The following is a 20,954-nucleotide window of genomic DNA, read 5'->3' as shown; positions in this document are numbered from 1 at the left end:
TTTAGAATCTGCCCGAGTAGCCGCGGACTTTGGTTTAGAATCATGTAGTGTGAGAGCTGGGAGGAAGTTCGAAGATCATCTAATTCCTCATGAGCGGGTGAGGGGTTAAGGGGTTTCACAGCTAGTTAATGAGAGAGCCAGAACATACATCCAGGCTCCAGGTTCTTTTGCAAACTTAACATGTGTGGTTGTTCTTTTATTTATTTTTATTTTAATATTATTATTATTTTTTGACATGGATTCTCACTCTGTTGCCCAGGCTGGAGTGCAGTGGTGTGATCTTGGCTCACGGCAACCTCCACCTCCCGGGTTCAAGCGATTCTACCTGCCTCAGCCTCCTGAGTAGCTGGGACTACAGGCGCCTGCCACCACACCCGGCTAATTTTTGTATTTTTAGTAGAGACTAGGTTTCACCATATTGGCAAGGCTGGTCCTGAACTCCTGACCTCATGATCTGCCTGCCTCGGCCTCCCGAAGTGCTAGGATTACAAGGGTGAGCCACCGGGCCTGGCCTGTGGTTGTTTCTTTCTAATTTTATCCATGACTGTTGTTTAAAAAAAACCACACACACAAAATATTATGAAATTGTGAAACTTAGAAAGGGAGAGTCCCTTGCAAATTTCAGCTTCTAGAAATAAATACTGCTGACTTCTCTGACTCTTAGTTAATAAAGGCCCTTAGGATTACTTTATGAATGTTGTTGACAAGTGTCCACATACATCCAAGAAGGAAGCATGGTATTCACAGGCAGCAAGAACAAGAAACAAATACCAATTATTTCACTAAAGCCTGAACAGCATGACCTCCATCCCCACCATGCCCTGAGCAAGATCTTCAACCTTACAGACAAGGCAATAACATAGTAAGAGGCAGTGAGCATGATGGTTAGGGACACAGGCTTTGAAGTCACTGCCAGATTCAAATCCAAGCTCAGCTGTTTTTTTTCTTTTAGTTTTGAGACAGGATCTCACTCTGTCACCCAGGCTGGAGTGCATTGGCACGATCTAGGCTCACTGCAAGCTCTGCCTTCCGGGTTCATGCCATTCCCCTGCCTCAGCCTCCCAAGTAGCTGGGACTACAGTGCCCGCCACGACGCCTGGCTAATTTTTTGTTTTTGTATTTTTAGTAGAGACAGGGTTTCACCGTGTTAGCCAGGATGGTCTCGATCTCCTGACCTCGTGATCCGCCTGCCTCAGCCTCCCAAAGTGCTTGGATTACAGGCGTGAGCCACTGCGCCTGGCCTCTTTTTTTTTTTTTTTCTAAACAGAGTTTCACTCTTGTTGCCCAGGCTGTAGTGCAATGGCGTCATCTCAGCTCACCGCAACCTCCGCCTCCTGGGTCCCAGTTCAAGCAGTTCTCCTGCCTCCGCTACTGAGTAGCTGGGATTACAGGCACGCGCCACCACACCCAGCTAAATTTTGTATTTTTAGTAGAGATCTGATTTCACCATGTTGACCAGGCTGGTATCAAACTCCTGACCTCGTGATCCGCCCACCTCAGCCTCCCAAAGTGCTGGGATTACAGGCGTGAGCCACTGTGCCCGGGTTTGTTTGTTTGTTTGTTTGGTGGAGTCTCACTCTGTCACCCAGGCTGCAGTGCAGTGGCACAATCTTGGTTCACTGCAACCTCCAACTCCCTGGTTCAAGCGATTCTCCTGCCTCAGCCTCCCAAGTAGCTGGGATTATAGGTGCCCGCCACCACGCCCAGCTAATTTTTGTATATTTTGGTAGAGACGGGGTTTCACCATATTGGCCAAGATGGTCTGGATCTCCTGACCTTGTGATCCTCCCGTCTTGGCCTCCCAAAGTGTTGGGATTACAGGCGTGAGCCACCGCGCCCGGCCATGCTCTGCTCTTATGAGCTGGGTGGCCCTGAATATTTTATCCTCTCTGAGCTTCACTTTCCTCATTTTGAAATCAGAATCAGTAATAATACCTTCCACATGGGCTACAGTCAGGGTGAAACAAGCAACTATAAAAGCACTGAGCTCCTGGCTAACACGGTGAAACCCCGTCTCTACTAAAAATATAAAAAATTAGCTGGGCGTGGTGGCGGGTGCCTGTAGTCCCAGCTACTCGGGAGGCTGAGGCAGCATGGCGTGAACCCGGGAGGCGGAGCTTGCAGTGAGGCGAGAGCGAGACTTTGTCTCAAAAAAAAAAAAAAAGCACTGAGTATGGGTTCCAGCACATGGGAAGCTCTCTATAATGTAGGTGCCACCATCATCTTCTTCATCATCGTCTTCATCTCACCTGGATCATCATCAAGTACTTGTAGTTCTATGGGAACCTAATATTAGGTCATCCTGACTCTAGTTTACTGTGAAGAGTCTATAAGCTCCTATTATTGAACCTGCCTTTGCAGCTAAAGAAATAAATTGACATCTTATGGCGGCAGCGATGGTTCACACCTGCAATCCCAGCACTTTGGGATGCCAAGGCGGGAGGATCACTTGAAGTCAGGAGTTCAAGACCAGCCTGGCCAAAATGGTGAAATCCATCTCTATTAAAAAATACAAAAATTAGCCAGGCACGGTGGCGGGCACCTGTAGTCTCAGCTACTTGGGAGGCTGAGGCAGGAGAATGACTGGAACCCGGGAGGCAGAGGTTGCAGTGAGCCACTGCACTCCAGCCTGGGCGATAGAGTGAAACTACATCTCAAAAGAAAAAAAAAAAAAAGGAAGAAATTTACATTTTATAACTCAAAGTAGAAGCAACATAGTTTAGAAACCTCCTGCACGGAAGAATTCATAAGACCAAAATATTAAAGGGAGAAAACATTCTATAGGATGACACCCAATCGCACCGACAAGCAGAGAAACAATGTGTGCAATGGTGTCCCGCTACAAAGCAGAGTTCCATGTCCTCTTAGGTCCTGTCACTCTAAGTTTACTTTTACAAAAATGGGGGCTTTAAAAATATTACATACTTAGTGGGGGAGGTTTTGCGTGTGTGGAGACAGAGTGCACAGGACCGTCCGTACTTTCTGCTCCATTTTGCTGTGAATCTAAAACTGCCCTAAAAAATAAAGTTCATTAAAAAAAAAAAAATCACGGCCAGGCGCAATAGCTCACGCCTGCAATCCCAGCACTTTGGGAGACTGAGGCGGGTGGATCACAAGGTCAGGAGTTCGAGACCAGCCTGGCCAACACAGTGAAACCTCGTCTTTACTAAAAATACAAAAAATTAGCTGGGCGTGGTGGCGCACGCCTGTAGTCCCAGATACTCAGGAGGCTGAGGCAGAAGAATTGCTTGAACCTGGGAGGCAGAGGTTGCAGTGAGCTGAGATTGTTCCACCGTTCTCCAGCCTGGGTGACAGAGTGAGACTCTGTCTCAAAAAAAAAAAAAAAAAAAAAAAAAAAAAAAAAATCACATCCTAAGGTCCCAAGGACATAAAACAAGTTAGAGACCTCATCCAGTTTTTTGTTTGTTTCAGGGACCTGCAACCAAGTTTCTTACTGACCAGTTTCCTGGGCTGTCTAGAACAGACAGCTTATGGGGTACTAACCCCATGCTCTATCCTAAGGTACTCCTCTTCATGCAGAGCGACACAGAAAAACAAATTTGTAGCACAAAGTACACCCGATTTGCTACAGCTTACGACTAGCCTCATGAATCCTTTTTCTCATTAATTCAAAGTTTGCAAAAAAAAAAAAATCACATACTTAAAAATAAATCACTTGAGCACAGAAGCATATCAAAATCTAATATCAACAAACAAAAAACCCAACTTATTTTAACATGCCACTGAAACTGGGCTCAAGTTTTCAAATGTCTTATGAAATATTATACTCTACAGCAGGCTTTTTTTTTTTTTTAACTGGAGATGAATGGCAGAGTTCTGATATGGAAAAGCAATCCATGTTTGTACAGAAAGGTAGCATAGGAAAAGTGGTCAAATTCAACCAGTCTGTCCTCATCAAACAGGCAACTACTGTCTTCTCAGCATTTCCAAAATAAATCATATGCCTGCTACTGTTTATGTCATACGCCTGTTAATTTTTCATGCTAATTCTTAGTGTTTCTGGAAAACCTCACTGTTTGGCACCAAAAATTATTATTGCTATTGTTGTTGTTTTGTTAATTATGTCAGCCAAGCAGATGATGGTGAATTAATTCTGCAATGTTGAGTACTCAGTTGGCATACAAGCACCCAACCTTCCAAAGCGATGTCCTTCATGTTTCCCTGATTTTCGAATGACAGTCAGATTGCCTAAACTTATCCTTTACATTTAAGACATTTTGTGGGTTCCTGTATGCCCAGGGGATTTTTATTATTTGTTTATGCAAACAGCAGGTTGCATAAGAGCCTTGCTGGCTTTTTCTTTTTTTTTTTTAGAGATTTCGTAGTTTCCTGATAACCATTCAGTCATCTATTTCAACACCCTGACATGACATAAAGGCAGGCGTGGAACCACACGTTCACCACACAGACACACGCCACTTTGCTGCAGCATTCGCTAGGCGAGGCGCTCCATCGGACCCCCTGGCCGCACTCATGAATCGGCACCATCTGCAGGATCACTTTCTGGAAATAGACAAGAAGAACTGCTGTGTGTTCCGAGATGACTTCATTGCCAAGGTGTTGCCGCCGGTGTTGGGGCTGGAGTTTATCTTTGGGCTTCTGGGCAATGGCCTTGCCCTGTGGATTTTCTGTTTCCACCTCAAGTCCTGGAAATCCAGCCGGATTTTCCTGTTCAACCTGGCAGTGGCTGACTTTCTACTGATCATCTGCCTGCCGTTCGTGGTGGACTACTATGCGCGGCGTTCAGACTGGAAGTTTGGGGACATCCCTTGCCGGCTGGTGCTCTTCATGTTTGCTATGAACCGCCAGGGCAGCATCATCTTCCTCACGGTGGTGGCGGTAGACAGGTATTTCAGGGTGGTCCATCCCCACCACGCCCTGAACAAGATCTCCAATTGGACAGCAGCCATCATCTCTTGCCTTCTGTGGGGCATCACTATTGGCCTGACAGTCCACCTCCTGAAGAAGAAGTTGCTGATCCAGAATGGCACTGCAAATGTGTGCATCAGCTTCAGCATCTGCCATACCTTCCGGTGGCACGAAGCCATGTTCCTCCTGGAGTTCTTCCTGCCCCTGGGCATCATCCTGTTCTGCTCAGCCAGAATTATCTGGAGCCTGCGGCAGAGACAAATGGACCGGCATGCCAAGATCAAGAGAGCCATCACCTTCATCATGGTGGTGGCCATCGTCTTTGTCATCTGCTTCCTTCCCAGCGTGGTTGTGCGGATACGCATCTTCTGGCTCCTGCACACTTCGGGCACGCAGAATTGTGAAGTGTACCGCTCGGTGGACCTGGCGTTCTTTATCACTCTCAGCTTCACCTACATGAACAGCATGCTGGACCCCGTGGTGTACTACTTCTCCAGCCCATCCTTTCCCAACTTCTTCTCCACTTTGATCAACCGCTGCCTCCAGAGGAAGATGACAGGTGAGCCAGATAATAACCGTAGCACGAGCGTCGAGCTCACGGGGGACCCCAACAAAACCAGAGGCGCTCCAGAGGCGTTAATGGCCAACTCCGGTGAGCCATGGAGCCCCTCTTATCTGGGCCCAACCTCAAATAACCATGCCAAGAAGGGACATTGTCACCAAGAACCAGGATCTCTGGAGAAACAGTTGGGCTGTTGCATCGAGTAATGTCACTGGACTCGGCCTAAGATTTCCTGGAACTTCCAGATTCAGAGAATCTGATTTAGGGAAACTGTGGCAGATGAGTGGGAGACTGGTTGCAAGGTGTGACCGCAGGAATCCTGGAGGAACAGAGAGTAAAGCTTCTAGGCATCTGAAACTTTTGCTTCATCTCTGACGCTCGCAGGACTGAAGATGGGCAAATTGTAGGCGTTTCTGCTGAGCACAGTTGGAGCCAGAGATCTACTTGTGACTTGTTGGCCTTCTTCCCACATCTGCCTGAGACTGGGGGGGGCTCAGCTCCTGGGGTGATATCTAGCCTGCTTGTGAGCTCCAGCAGGGATAAGGAGAGCTGAGATTGGAGGGAATTGTGTTGCTCCTGGAGGAAGCCCAGGCATCACTAAACAAGCCAGTAGGTCACCTGGCTTCCGTGGACCAATTCATCTTTCAGACAATCTTTAGCAGAAATGGACTCAGGGAAGAGACTCACACGCTTTGGTTAATATCTGTGTTTCCGGTGGGTGTAATAGGGGATTAGCCCCAGAAGGGACTGAGCTAAACAGTGTTATTATGGGAAAGGAAATGGCATTGCTGCTTTCAACCAGCGACTAATGCAATCCATTCCTCTCTTGTTTATAGTAATCTAAGGGTTGAGCAGTTAAAACGGCTTCAGGATAGAAAGCTGTTTCCCACCTGTTTGCTTTTACCATTAAAAGGGAAACGTGCCTCTGCCCCACGGGTAGAGGGGTGCACGTTCCTCCTGGTTCCTTCGCTTGTGTTTCTGTACTTACCAAAAATCTACCATTTCAATAAATTTTGATAGGAGACAGTCTGGCGTTGCTATATCTGGGTTATGGTTCACAGAAATGGACTTCTTACTTAAGCAGAGACCTTTATGGGTTATTAACTATGTCCTGGTAGAAAACTACACCACACTGCAAAGTAAGAGACACAGACACTGAGCTACATCATGAGACCACTAAGCAGAAATTACACCTGTGTCTAAACAAAGATAGAAAGAGCTGGGATTAAAAATAATTTGGAAGGATAGTACAGATAGGATTGCAAGAGCACTTACATTTTATTAGAGTTTGGTGAATATTGCTCTTCATATTTGTGCATTAAAAAGGGAATCCAGGCAAGGTGAAATGGTTCATGCCTGTAATCCCAGCACTTTGGGGGGGCCAAGGCGGGCAGATCACCTGAAGTCAGGAGTTTGAGACCAGCCTGGACAAAATGGTGAAACCCCACTTCTACTAAAATTAGAAGAAAAATTAGCCATGCATGGTGGCGGCCGCTTGTAGTCCCAGCTACTGGGAAGGCTGGGGGAAGAAGAATTGCTTGAACCCGGGAGGCGGAGGTTGCAGTGAGCCGAGGTGGTGTGCCTGCACTCCAGCCTGGGTGACAGAGCAAGACTTCATCTCAAATAATAATAATAAATAATATAAAAAGGGAATCAAGCCAGGCAGATATTTTTCCATAGGAGGGGGAAGAGTGAGCTTCCTATGGAATGGTTTCAGTTCCCAATTCGGAGAAGGAAAGGAGATGTACTGGTTTAAGTCTGTGATCAGTCCAAGTTTCTGTTACGCTTTCATTTCTAACTCTGTCAGTCCTTGATTATTTGGCAAGATGAGGCTTGCTTCAACCTCCTGACATGAACACAGATAAGGAATTTAGAGACAGGCTCCCAGCTCTGGGTGAATGACAGTAAATGAAGAAAGGTGGATGCTCTGGAATTACCTCTGTGCTTTCAGAGCAGTTGGCTTGTCTGTATCACCAAGCAATGTACAGGTAAAAAGCCAAAAGCAAGGATCACCTTAAAGAGGAAGAGATGTCAGGGATGAGCTCAGAGGAAAATAGGGATTCCCCAGCCTCGGAGGCATGAGTCAGTGCGGAGCCTCGTTGTGAAACGCGGATTCGTTCAAGGGATGAGGTGGTTTGGGGTGTTTGGACCTCCACAGCTCACATTCATTCACTGATTCAGGCATTCCATCAGTTCTTTGTTTTTGTTTTTTTTTTTTTTTGAGACCGAGTCTCACTCTGTCATCTAGGCTGGAGTGCAGTGGTGTGATCTCGGTTCACTGCAGCCTCTGCCTCCTGGGTTCAAGCGATTCTCCTACCTCAGCCTCCCCAGTAGCTGGGATTACAGGTGTGCACCACCATGCCTGGCTAATTTTTGTATTTTTAGTAGAGATGGGCTTTCGCCGTGTTGCCCAGGCTGGTCTCAAACTCCTGACCTCAGGTGATCCACCTGCCTCAGCCTCCCAAAGTGCTGGGATTACAGGTGTGAGCCACTGTGCCCAGCCTCATTCCATCAGTTTTATGTATTAAGCACCAACTGTGTGCCAGGCGCTGTTCTGGGTGGTGGAGATAGAACAAGGAACAAGGCAGCCACAGTCCTCTTCTCATCGAGCTGACTTTTGGAGTGGGGAGGCCGGCAGGAATAAAAAGGAGCCTTGGGGTGGCTATGGGTGTCATGACTATGGTGGAGTGGGACAATGGGGATAAAAAGTAACTGGGGCTGGGGTGACTGGGATGGCTTCTATGAGGCATTGACCTTGAGCTGAGCCATGAATGACTAAACAGAAAAGTAATGCAAAAGTCTGGGGGAAAGACACGCCAAGCAGAGGGAATGGTAAGTGCAAAGGCCCTGAGGTGAGAATTAGGTTGGTGACTGCGTGTTCATTTCCTGTGGCTGGGTGGCTTGGAACAATAGAAATGTATTCTCCCACAGATCTAGAAGCTAGAAGTGCAGAATCAAGGTGTTGGCAGGGTTGGTTCCATCTGGAGGCTAAGGGAAAATGTTTCATGCCTCACTCCGAGCTTTAGGAAACTGCTGGCACTCTTGGACTTTCCTTGGCTTGTAGATGCTTCACTCCAATCTCTGCCCCTGTCACCACATGGTGGTCCCCTCTGTGTCCTCTCTTCTTATAGACACCTATCTTTTCTCTTCTTTTTTTTTTTTTTTTTTTTTTTTGGTCTGTATTTGAGACAGAGGCCTGCTCTGTCACCCAGGCTGGAGTGCAGTGGCATCATCTTGGCCCACTGCAACTCTGCCTCCCGGGCTCAAGTGGTTCTCCTTCCTCAGCCTCTCACACAGCTGGGATTGTAGGCATGCGCCCCCACACCTAATTTTTCTATTTTTAGTAGAGACAGGGTTTTGCCATGTTGGCTAGGCTGGTCTTGAACTCCTGACCTCAGGTGATCCGCCTGCCTCAGCCTCCCAAAGTGTTGGGATTACAGGTGTGATCCAGCAGGCCCGGCCATAAATATGCCTGTCTTTATAACCCACCCTAATCCAGGATGCTCTCATCTTGAGATCTTTACCTTAGTTATACCTACAAAGACCCTTATTCCAAATAAGGTTGTATTCTAAGGTTTGGGGTGAACATAGCTGTTGGGAACCAGAACTCAACCGACTATAGTGAGCAACAATGCGGCCAGCACGATGAGCGTGGGGCCTGCCATATAGTGAGGCCGTGATCCCCTTTCAGACAAAAGTAATGAAAGACTTGAGATGAAGATCATACTATATTTAAGTGAAAAAGTTTCTAAACAGAATATGATATCCATTTTCTTTTAAAATACGTGTATCTGTGTGTACTTGTGTGTGGAACAACAGACTACAAGAATATACACCAGGCCAGGCACAGTGGCTCACCCCTGTAATCTCAGCACTTTTGGAGGCCAAAGCGGGTGGATCATGTGAGCCCAGGAGTTCAAGACCAGCCTGGGCAACATAGCAAGACTCCATCTGTACAAAAAATGTAAATATTTAGCCAGGCATGGTGGCACACACATGCAGTCCTAGCTACTTGGGAGGCTGTGGTGGGAGGATCACTTGAGCCCAGGAGTTTGAGGCTGCCATGAGCTATGATCAGGCCACTGCACTCCAGCCAGGGTGACAGAGTGAGAACTTGTCTCAAAAAAAAAAAAAAAAAGAAGAAAGAAAGAAAGAAAATGAGAGAGAGAGAGATGAAAGAAAGAAAGGAAGAAAGAAAGGAAGAAAGGAAGAAAAGAAGAAAAAAGCAAGCAAGCAAGCAAGAGACACTCTGATACTCAGGCTGAGCCATTGGAAAGTATCTTCTACATTTCCTGTGTGTGTGTTTGTGTGTGTGTGTGTGAAAGGAGAGAGAGGAAGAGGAAGACAGAATTTATGTATGTAGATCTGTCTATGTGTCTATATATTGGAAAAGGTGGTTATAATCATATATGCATCTATTTTGCATTACTGCCTTTAAACCTGTCTTGCAGCTGTTTATTTTGGGGGCTTAGTTCTTAGGGTCACCAGATTCATGAGTTCACTCTCTGCTATGTAGACCAGAACTTCCTCACAGCTCTTCCCAACAATCTCTTTCCAGCATCAAGAGATTATCCCTAAGTCTAGATCCATAAAATCAGAGGAGCAGGATCATGTTCATTTCTGATTCTTTGAGCTCCCTTCCCTTTCGAGGTTCATTCTCTTATTTGCCCCACAATGCCTTACCTGAAGTGAGGGTGAAACCGCCTTTGCAAAAATTATAACTGAGAAAATTATGATGGTGAAATAGATCTAACCTCACTCCATCTTTCTTCTAACCTCCAAGCTGTCCTTGTTCAGTACTGGGCATAGGCCATACTAACTTTGGGAGGAACTTGTTTATAGTTTAACTTTGAAACAAAGACAATAACAGCCCTTTCCCAAAACGCACCCCCTTCCTGCCTGAGGGCTAGACTGCCTTTGCAGGACTAACAAATTAGCTATAAGATTAGAAATTACGGTTTAGGAGCCACGCAACCTCTGGCTGCAAGATTCTGAACCTTCCCAAATTGCTCCTGGGAATAACATCACTGTTGCAAAACCTAAAATCAGTGCTTGAGGTATTTTGCAGACCCTGCACTCTGATGCACCCCCTGACACCACCCAGTCCAGTAATCTGGCTCAACCAGTTCTGCCATCCCACCCAGGAACAGAAGACAGTAAGAAAACTCACTTTGACCCCTATGATTTCATCTCTAACCCAGCCAATCAGCATTCCCCACTTCCCAAGCCCCTACCCGCCAAATTAGCCTTAAAAACGCTGATCCTGGATTCTCTGATTTGAATAATGATAAAACTCTGGTCTCTTGTACAGACGGCCCTGCAGGAATTAAACTTTATTGCAATTCCCCTGTCTTGTTTTTTTTTTTTTTTTCTTTTGAGACAGAGTTTCACAGGCTGGAGTGCAATGTCGCGATCTCAGCTCACTGCAACCTCTACCTCCCGGGTTCAAGCTATTCTCCTGCCTCACCCTCCCAAGTAGTAGGGATTACAAGCATGCACCACCATGTCCGGCTAATTTTGTATTTTTAGTAGAGATGGGTTTTCATCATGTTGGCCAGGCTGGTCTCAAACTTCTGACCTCAGGTGATCCACCTGCCTTGGCTTCCCAGAATGTTATGATTACAGGCGTGAGCCATCTGGCCTGGCCCCGTGTTGATAAATTGACTTTGGCTAGGCAGTGGACAAGGAGAACTCCACTGGGTGGTTGCAAATCTGGGGAGTCATCCGGGACCATCCTTGTGGGTACCTGCCTGACGTTCGTTAGCCCTCCACCAGCGATGGATCTGGAGGCCTGCCCAAGTGGCAATTTAGTTCTTGGACTGGGGGCTAACTGTAGCACCGTCTCTACCAGCAGGGTGTTGCCAACTCATGGTGCATGGATTCAAATGCAATAAAAAGTCCTGGGGAGATGTCCCGCTCCTGTAGCCCCATCATGGGTGTCTGATTTGGTGAGTACTCTAGGTGCTTCCAACAACCTCATCCTTCTGACCTGCTGGCCTCTCTGAAGGGGGTGTCTGCTCTAACTGGATCAAGAATAGGGGACTTGTTTGGAGGAACATTCTTGGTTTGTGATTTGGTCTGGAGTCTCTGTCTGCAAGTCCTTCTGCTTGTCTTTTTCACTTGAGTGTTTGTATATGTGCAGGAATTGCTGATGGAAGTCTGACAGGCTCTCCTAGTTTGTCTGGTCTGTCACATTTGCTGAACCCTGAAGGAACTGTTAGCGGAAGCGCAACAGGCCTGACTCGTGGTGATTTTCCATTGTTCTGGAAGCTGCAGGGAAAGGGAACCCAGAAATCTGGTATGCCAGCAAAGAGAGTAAGAACTTCTGACAAACCAGGCTTCTGGTCTCTCTCTCTCTGTCTCTCTCTCACTCTCTCTCTCTGTGAATGGTAAACATCATTGTTTGTCTCCTCTGCAAGGGTTTGATTAATTGAAAAAAGGATTTATAACTGGGCACAGTGGCTCATGCCTGTAATTCCAGCACTTTGGGAGGTCGAGGTGGGCAGATCACCTGAGGTCGGGAAGTTCAAGACCAGCCTGGCCAACATGGTGAAGCCCCGTTTCTACTAAAAATACAAAAATTAGCCTGGCGTGGTGGCGGGTGCCTGTAATCCTAGCTACTCAGGAGGCTGAGGCAGGAGAATTGCTTGAACTCAGGAGGCAGAGGTTGCATTGATCCGAGATCATGCCATTGCACTCCAGCCTGGGCGACAAGAGCGAGATGCTATCTCAAAAAAAAAAAAAAAAAAAAAGCTCTTCAAGAAAACTGGCCTTGCCTGGCCAGCCACCCCGTCCGGGAGGGAGGTGGGGGGGGGTCGGCCAGCCGCCCCGTCCAGGAGGGAGGTGGGGGGGTCAGCCCCCCGCCCGGCCAGCCGCCCTGTCTGAGAGGTGAGGGGCGCCTCTGCCCGGCCGCCCCTACTGGGAAGTGAGGAGCCCCTCTGCCCGGCCACCACCCCGTCTGGGAGGTGTACCCAACCGCTCATTGAGAACGGGCCATGATGACAATTGTGGTTTTGTGGAATAGAAAGGGGGGAAAGGTGGGGAAAAGATTGAGAAATCGGATGGTTGCCGTGTCTGTGTAGAAAGAGGTAGACATGGGAGACTTTTCATTTTGTTCTGTACTAAGAAAAATTCTTCTGCCTTGGGATCCTGTTGATCTGTGACCTTACCCCCAACCCTGTGCTCTCTGAAACACGTGCTGTGTCCACTCAGGGTTAAATGGATTAAGGGCGGTGCAAGATGTGCTTTGTTAAACAGATGCTTGGAGGCAGCATGCTCGTTAAGAGTCATCACCACTCCCTAATCTCAAGTACCCAGGGACACAAACACTGCGGAAGGCCGCAGGGTCCTCTGCCTAGGAAAACCAGAGACCTTTGTTCACTTGTTTATCTGCTGACCTTCCCTCCACTATTGTCCTGTGACCCTGCCAAATCCCCCTCTGCGAGAAACACCCAAGAATAATCAATAAAAAAAAAAAAAAAAGAAAAAAAGAAAACTGGGCTTATACCTTGTATATGCAGTCTCTGTACAGGGTTCCTGACTTGTCGTAAGTAAAGAATGTCACTTTCTGACAGGCCCAGAAGCCCAAATTATCTTGGGACCTTGAGAGGAGGAAAATTCTCCCAACTCATACAGGTATTTGCAGGCATAGATAAATCCATGGCTGGGCTAAAGGCTTTAAAAAGTATAAGGTGAGATTCCTTAGGGAATGAAATTTCAGCAAAGCTAATTTTGTTTTTATTTATTTATTTATTTTTGGGCCACGGCCTTGCTCTGTCATCCAGGCTCAGGTGATTCTCCCACCTCAGCCTCCCAAGTAGCTGAGACTACAGGCACGCGTCACCACACCTGGCTAATTTTTGTAGAGATGGGGATCTCGCTATGTTGTCCAGGCTGGTCTTGAACTCCTGTGCTCAAGTGATTCTCCCACCTTGGCCTCCCAAAGTGCTGGGATTACAGGTGTAAGCCACCATGCCTGACCAGCAAAGCCAATTTTAAAGAGCCTATATGGCAAATAATTATTCTTGCTGTACATTATACAAATAATCAGGCCAAGTATAATAGACTAAGACTTATTTCGCAATTACATTTGTCCTACTACTATTTGTTTTTAATAAAAATGGGGACTAAAGAGAGAAAAACTATGTTTCAAAAGCTATAGTACACCCATTGTTAGATTCTAGTCTTGTCCACTGTTCTTGAGTTTTTGTTATTTTCTGCAATTTGGACTAAATCCTGAATTCTCTGTGGCTGCAGTGAGCTGTGATCACACCACTGCACTCCAGCCTGTGTGACAGAGTGAGACTCTGTTTCAAAAAAATTAAACCAGATTTTAAAAATTGTGTGTCACAGAGATAACCAGTTTTTCTTGTTGACTGCACCTTTAACTGTGGCTGTCCTGAAGCTAACCTAACTAATGCTCCAAACTAATGTTTTCCAAACTAATGCTTTCAAATTTTTCTTCCACTTTTCTGACTTGGACTCAATAAAATTGCTACTACCTTTTTTCCTGAGGCCCTGTAAGCTGAAGCTTATTCTTTTTTTTTTTTTTTTTGGACAGGAAGTAGAATTTATTGGTGAGTATTAAGAGGGGGGCAGCACATTGGAAGCCCTCATGAGTGCAGGGCCCGCCACTTGTCCAGAGGGCCACGACTGGGGATGTACTTGACCCCACAGCCATCTGGGATGAGCCGCTTTTCAGCCACCATGTCTTCAAATTCGTCAGCATTGAACTTGGCGAAGCCCCACTTCTTTGAGATGTGGATCTTCTGGCGGCCAGGAAACTTGAACTTGGCCCTGCGCAGGGCCTCAATCACATGCTCCTTGTTCTGTAGCTTGGTGCGGATGGACATGATAACTTGGCCAATGTGAACCCTGGCCACAGTGCCCTGGGGCTTTCCAAAGGCACCTTGCATGCCTGTTTGGAGCCTACATTAGGGTAGTGCAAGGTCAGAAACACGAACATCCACCGGAAAGGCCTGTCAGCTGAAGCTTATTCTTTTAATACAGGTGGCAAAAACATGTCAGATTACCACTGCCTTCCTGCTCTATAACTAAAGGTATTTTGAGTTTCACATCTGGATAAATTGTGCCCAACATTAACTTTTGTTTTTCTTATATTTCCATAGAAATGCCTCGTATTAAAAATCTGTTTGTCTTCATCATGTATAGAGGCCTAGCCCATGTGCAATGCCACCTCCTGATATGGGAAACAGCTGTTTAACTGAACTGATCTAGTCCCAGGACTAGGAAACTGATCAATAATATATGGGACAGTGTATTTAAATTTGCTCCTTCCTGGCTGACTATAGGTGCATTGCCAGTGAGTTAGTCCTGATCCACAAGGAGGAGTACCAAATAAAATAAAGTAAAATAAAATGAAATTCACTCATTCTTGTCTATCCCGATATGTTTGTCCAAAAACCTTTGACCCAACTCTCTCTGCTAGTGACCCATGTCTGACTGGTTCTTGGAGCTATTCACCTGGATCCCTCAGAGCTTAAGATCAATTCTACAAAGGCTTCTTCTTTTTTTTTTTTTTTCCATAGACAAAGTCTCACTTTATTGCCTAGACTAGTCTTGAACTCCTGGGCTCAAGCAATCCTCCTGCCTTGGTCTCCCAAAGTGCTGGGATTATAGGCATGAACCACCACGCCTGGGTTTGGTTTTTTTTTTTTTTTTTTTGAGACAGAGTTTCCCTCTTGTTGCCCAGGCTGTAGTGCAATGGTGTGATCTCGGCTCACCGCAACCTCCGCCTCCTGGGTCCCAGTTCAAGCAGTTCTCCTGCCTCCGCTACTGAGTAGCTGGGATTACAGGCACGTGCCACCACACCCAGCTAAATTTTGTATTTTAGTAGAGATGGGGTTTCACCATGTTGACCACGCTGGTATCAAACTCCTGACCTCGTGATCCACCCACCTCAGCCTCCAAAAGTGCTGGGATTACAGGCGTGAGCCACCGTGCCCGGCTGTTTTTTTTTTTTTTTTTTTGGTGGAGTCTCACTCTGTCACCCAGGCTGCAGTGCAGTGACACAATCTTGGTTCACTGCAACCTCCAACTCCCTGGTTCAAGCGATTCTCCTGCCTCAGCCTCCCAAGTAGCTGGGATTACAGGCGCCCGCCACCACGCCCAGCTAATTTTTGTATATTTTGGTAGAGACGGGGTTTCACCATATTGGCCAAGATGGTCTGGATCTCCTGACCTTGTGATCCTCCCTTCTTGGCCTCCCAAAGTGTTGGGATTACAGGCGTGAGCCACCGCGCCCGGCCATGCTCTGCTCTTATGAGCTGGGTGGCCCTGAATATTTTATCCTCTCTGAGCTTCACTTTCCTCATTTTGAAATCAGAATCAGTAATAATACCTTCCACATGGGCTACAGTCAGGGTGAAACAAGCAACTATAAAAGCACTGAGCTCCTGGCTAACACGGTGAAACCCCGTCTCTACTAAAAATATAAAAAATTAGCTGGGCGTGGTGGCGGGTGCCTGTAGTCCCAGCTACTCGGGAGGCTGAGGCAGCATGGCGTGAACCCGGGAGGCGGAGCTTGCAGTGAGGTGAGAGCGAGACTTTGTCTCAAAAAAAAAAAAAAAGCACTGAGTATGGGTTCCAGCACATGGGAAGCTCTCTATAATGTAGGTGCCACCATCATCTTCTTCATCATCGTCTTCATCTCACCTGGATCATCATCAAGTACTTGTAGTTCTATGGGAATCTAATATTAGGTCATCCTGACTCTAGTTTACTGTGAAGAGTCTATAAGCTCCTATTATTGAACCTGCCTTTGCAGCTAAAGAAATAAATTGACATCTTATGGCGGCAGCGATGGTTCACACCTGCAATCCCAGCATTTTGGGATGCCAAGGCGGGAGGATCACTTGAAGTCAGGAGTTCAAGACCAGCCTGGCCAAAATGGTGAAATCCATCTCTACTAAAAATACAAAAATTAGCCAGGCACGGTGGCGGGCACCTGTAGTCTCAGCTACTTGGGAGGCTGAGGCAGGAGAATGGCGTGAACCCGGGAGGCAGAGGTTGCAGTGAGCCAAGATCATGCCACTGCACTCCAGCCTGGGCGACAGAGCGAAACTCCATCTCAAAAGAAAAAACAGAAAAAAAAAAAGGAAGAAATTTACATTTTATAACTCAAAGTAGAAGGAACACAATTTAGAAACCTCCTGCATGGAAGAATTCATAAGACCAAAATATTAAAGGGAGAAAACATTCTATAGCATGACACCCAATCGCACCGACAAGCAGAGAAACAATGTGTGCAATGGTGTCCCGCTACAAGGCAGGGTTCCATGTCCTCTTAGGTCCTGTCACTCTAAGTTTAATTTTACAAAAATGGGGGCTTTGAAAATATCACATACTTAGTGGGGGAGGTTTTGCGTGTGTGGAGACAGAGTGCACAGGACCGTCCGTACTTTCTGCTCCATTTTGCTGTGAATCTAACACTGCCCCCAAAAATAAAGTTCATTAAAAAAAATCACGGCCAGGCGCGGTGGCTCACGCCTGTAATCCCAGCACTTTGGGAGGCTGAGGCAGGCGGATAACAAGGTCAGGAGTTCGAGACCAGCCTGGCCAACACAGTGAAACCTCGTCTTTACTAAAAATACAAAAAATTAGCTGGGCGTGGTGGCGCACGCCTGTAGTCCCAGATACTCAGGAGGCTGAGGCAGAAGAATTGCTTGAACCTGGGAGGCGGAGGTTGCAGTGAGCTGAGATTGTTCCACCGTTCTCCAGCCTGGGTGACAGAGTGAGACTCTGTCTCAAAAAAAAAAAAAAAAAAAAAAAAAAAAAAATCACATCCTAAGGTCCCAAGGACATAAAACAAGTTAGAGACTTCATCCAGTTTTTTGTTTGTTTCAGGGACCTGCAACCAAGTTTCTTACTGACCAGTTTCCTGGGCTGTCTAGAACAGACAGCTTATGGGGTACTAACCCCATGCTCTATCCTAAGGTACCCCTCTTCATGCAGAGCGACACAGAAAAACAAATTTGTAGCACAAAGTACATCCGATTTGCTACAGCTTACGACTAGCCTCATGAATCCTTTTTCTCCTTAATTCAAAGTTTGCAAAAAAAAAAAATCACATACTTAAAAATAAATCACTTGAGCACAGAAGCATATCAAAATCTAATATCAACAAACAAAAAACCCAACTTATTTTAACATGCCACTGAAACTGGGCTCAAGTTTTCAAACGTCTTATGAAATATTACACTCTCCAGCAGGCTATTTTTTTTTTCCTAACTGGAGATGAATGGCAGAGTTCTGATATGGAAAAGCAATCCATGTTTGTACAGAAAGGTAGCATAGGAAAAGTGGTCAAATTCAACCAGTCTGTCCTCATGAAACAGGCAACTACTGTCTTCTCAGCATTTCCAAAAGAAATCATATGCCTGCTACTGTTTATGTCATATGCCTGTTAATTTTTCATGCTAATTCTTAGTGTTTCTGGAAAACCTCACTGTTTGGCACCAAAAATTATTATTGCTATTGTTGTTGTTTTGTTAATTATGTCAGCCAAGCAGATGATGGTGAATTAATTCTGCAATGTTGAGTACTCAGTTGGCATACAAGCACCCAGCCTTCCAAAGCGATGTCCTTCATGTTTCACTGATTTTCGAATGACAGTCGGCTTGCCTAAACTTATCCTTTACATTTAAGACATTTTGTGGGTTCCCGTCTGCCCAGGGGATTCTTATTACTTGTTTATGCAAACAGCAGGTTGCATAAGAGCCTTGCTGGCTTTTTTTTTTTTTTTTTTTTTTTAGAGATTTCATAGTTTCCTGGTAACCATTCAGTCATCTATTTCAACACCCTGACATGACATAAAGGCAGGCGTGGAACCACACGTTCACCACACAGACACACACCTCCTTGCTGGAGCATTCACTAGGCGAGGCGCTCCATCGGACTCACTAGCCGCACTCATGAATCGGCACCATCTGCAGGATCACTTTCTGGAAATAGACAAGAAGAACTGCTGTGTGTTCCGAGATGACTTCATTGTCAAGGTGTTGCCGCCGGTGTTGGGGCTGGAGTTTATCTTCGGGCTTCTGGGCAATGGCCTTGCCCTGTGGATTTTCTGTTTCCACCTCAAGTCCTGGAAATCCAGCCGGATTTTCCTGTTCAACCTGGCAGTGGCTGACTTTCTACTGATCATCTGCCTGCCCTTCCTGATGGACAACTATGTGAGGCGTTGGGACTGGAAGTTTGGGGACATCCCTTGCCGGCTGATGCTCTTCATGTTGGCTATGAACCGCCAGGGCAGCATCATCTTCCTCACGGTGGTGGCAGTAGACAGGTATTTCAGGGTGGTCCATCCCCACCACGCCCTGAACAAGATCTCCAATCGGACAGCAGCCATCATCTCTTGCCTTCTGTGGGGCATCACTATTGGCCTGACAGTCCACCTCCTGAAGAAGAAGATGCCGATCCAGAATGGCGGTGCAAATTTGTGCAGCAGCTTCAGCATCTGCCATACCTTCCGGTGGCACGAAGCCATGTTCCTCCTGGAGTTCTTCCTGCCCCTGGGCATCATCCTGTTCTGCTCAGCCAGAATTATCTGGAGCCTGCGGCAGAGACAAATGGACCGGCATGCCAAGATCAAGAGAGCCATCACCTTCATCATGGTGGTGGCCATCGTCTTTGTCATCTGCTTCCTTCCCAGCGTGGTTGTGCGGATACGCATCTTCTGGCTCCTGCACACTTCGGGCACGCAGAATTGTGAAGTGTACCGCTCGGTGGACCTGGCGTTCTTTATCACTCTCAGCTTCACCTACATGAACAGCATGCTGGACCCCGTGGTGTACTACTTCTCCAGCCCATCCTTTCCCAACTTCTTCTCCACTTTGATCAACCGCTGCCTCCAGAGGAAGATGACAGGTGAGCCAGATAATAACCGTAGCACGAGCGTCGAGCTCACGGGGGACCCCAACAAAACCAGAGGCGCTCCAGAGGCGTTAATGGCCAACTCCGGTGAGCCATGGAGCCCCTCTTATCTGGGCCCAACCTCTCCTTAAATAACCATGCCAAGAAGGGACATTGTCACCAAGAACCAGGATCTCTGGAGAAACAGTTGGGCTGTTGCATCGAGTAATGTCACTGGACTCGGCCTAAGGTTTCTTGGAACTTCCAGATTCAGAGAATGCGATTTAGGGAAATGGTGGCAGATGAGTGGGAGACTGGTTGCAAGGTGTGACCGCAGGAATCCTGGAGGAACAGAGAGTAAAGCTTCTAGGCATCTGAAACTTTTGCTTCGTCTCTGACGCTGGCAGGACTGAAGATGGGCAAATTGTAGGCGTTTCTGCTGAGCACAGTTGGAGCCAGAGATCTACTTGTGACTTGTTGGCCTTCTTCCCACATCTGCCTGAGACTGGGGGGGGCTCAGCTCCTGGGGTGATATCTAGCCTGCTTGTGAGCTCCAGCAGGGATAAGGAGAGCTGAGATTGGAGGGAATTGTGTTGCTCCTGGAGGGAGCCCAGGCATCATTAAACAAGCCAGTAGGTCACCTGGCTTCCGTGGACCAATTCATCTTTCAGACAAGCTTTAGCAGAAATGGACTCAGGGAAGAGACTCACACGCTTTGGTTAATATCTGTGTTTCCGGTGGGTGTAATAGGGGATTAGCCCCAGAAGGGACTGAGCTAAACAGTGTTATTATGGGAAAGGAAATGGCATTGCTGCTTTCAACCAGCGACTAATGCAATCCATTCCTCTCTTGTTTATAGTAGTCTAAGGGTTGAGCAGTTAAAACGGCTTCAGGATAGAAAGCTGTTTCCCACCTGTTTGCTTTTACCATTAAAAGGGAAACGTGCCTCTGCCCCACCGGTAGAGGGGGGCACGTTCCTCCTGGTTCCTTCGCTTGTGTTTCTGTACTTACCAAAAATCTACCATTTCAATAAATTTTGATAGGAGACAGTCTGGCGTTGCTACATCTGGGTTATGGTTCACAGAAATGGACTTCTTACTTAAGCAGAGACCTTTATGGGTTGTTAACTATGTCCTGGTAGAAAACTACTCCACACTGCAAAGTAAGAAAGAGACACAGACACTGAGCTACATCATGAAACAACTAAGCAGAAATTACACCTGTGTCTAAACAAAGATAGAAAGAGCTGGGATTAAAAATAATTTGGAAGGATAGTACAGATAGGATTGCAAGAGCACTTACATTTTATTAGAGTTTGGTGAATATTGCTCTTCATATTTGTGCATTAAAAAGGGAATCAAGGTCAGGTGCAGTAGCTCACGCCTGTAATCCCAGCACTTTGAGGGGACCGAGGTGGGCAGATCACCTGAGGTCAGGAGTTTGAGACCAGCCTGGACAACATGGCGAAACTCCACTTCTACTAAAAATACAAGAAAAATTAGCCAGGCATGGTGGTGGCCGCTTGTAGTCCCAGCTACTGGGAAGGCTGGGGGAAGAAGAATTGCTTGAACCCGGGAGGCGGAGGTTGCAGTGAGCCGAGGTGGTGTGCCTGCACTCCAGCCTGGGTGAC

At 46.7% G+C, this 20,954-nt stretch overlaps 3 protein-coding genes across 3 annotated transcripts; 2 read left to right on the top strand and 1 right to left on the bottom strand.

Annotated features, from left to right (window-relative positions):
* Positions 1-4,332: 4,332 nt before the first annotated feature.
* Positions 4,333-6,474, top strand: HCAR3 (hydroxycarboxylic acid receptor 3). Its single transcript, XM_009426485.5, has one exon. The coding sequence runs from the start codon at positions 4,495-4,497 to the stop codon at positions 5,656-5,658; it is 1,164 nt and encodes a 387-aa protein (XP_009424760.5). The 5' UTR covers positions 4,333-4,494; the 3' UTR covers positions 5,659-6,474.
* A 7,509-nt stretch (positions 6,475-13,983) lies between these two features.
* On the bottom strand, positions 13,984-14,410 carry LOC101057578 (large ribosomal subunit protein uL16-like). The gene has a single exon (XM_003952339.6). It carries the CDS (start codon positions 14,365-14,367, stop codon positions 14,065-14,067), a length of 303 nt encoding a protein of 100 aa, XP_003952388.2. The 5' UTR covers positions 14,368-14,410; the 3' UTR covers positions 13,984-14,064.
* A 3,819-nt stretch (positions 14,411-18,229) lies between these two features.
* Positions 18,230-20,373, top strand: HCAR2 (hydroxycarboxylic acid receptor 2). The gene has a single exon (XM_024348111.3). It carries the CDS (start codon positions 18,385-18,387, stop codon positions 19,474-19,476), a length of 1,092 nt encoding a protein of 363 aa, XP_024203879.1. The 5' UTR covers positions 18,230-18,384; the 3' UTR covers positions 19,477-20,373.
* The last annotated feature ends 581 nt before the right edge of the window (positions 20,374-20,954 follow it).

Source organism: Pan troglodytes, chromosome 10 (assembly GCF_028858775.2).
Source record: "Pan troglodytes isolate AG18354 chromosome 10, NHGRI_mPanTro3-v2.0_pri, whole genome shotgun sequence".
Classification (NCBI taxonomy): Eukaryota; Metazoa; Chordata; class Mammalia; order Primates; family Hominidae; genus Pan; species Pan troglodytes.
Note: the sequence above shows the minus strand (reverse complement) of the source record. Positions and strands in the feature narration are given on the sequence as shown.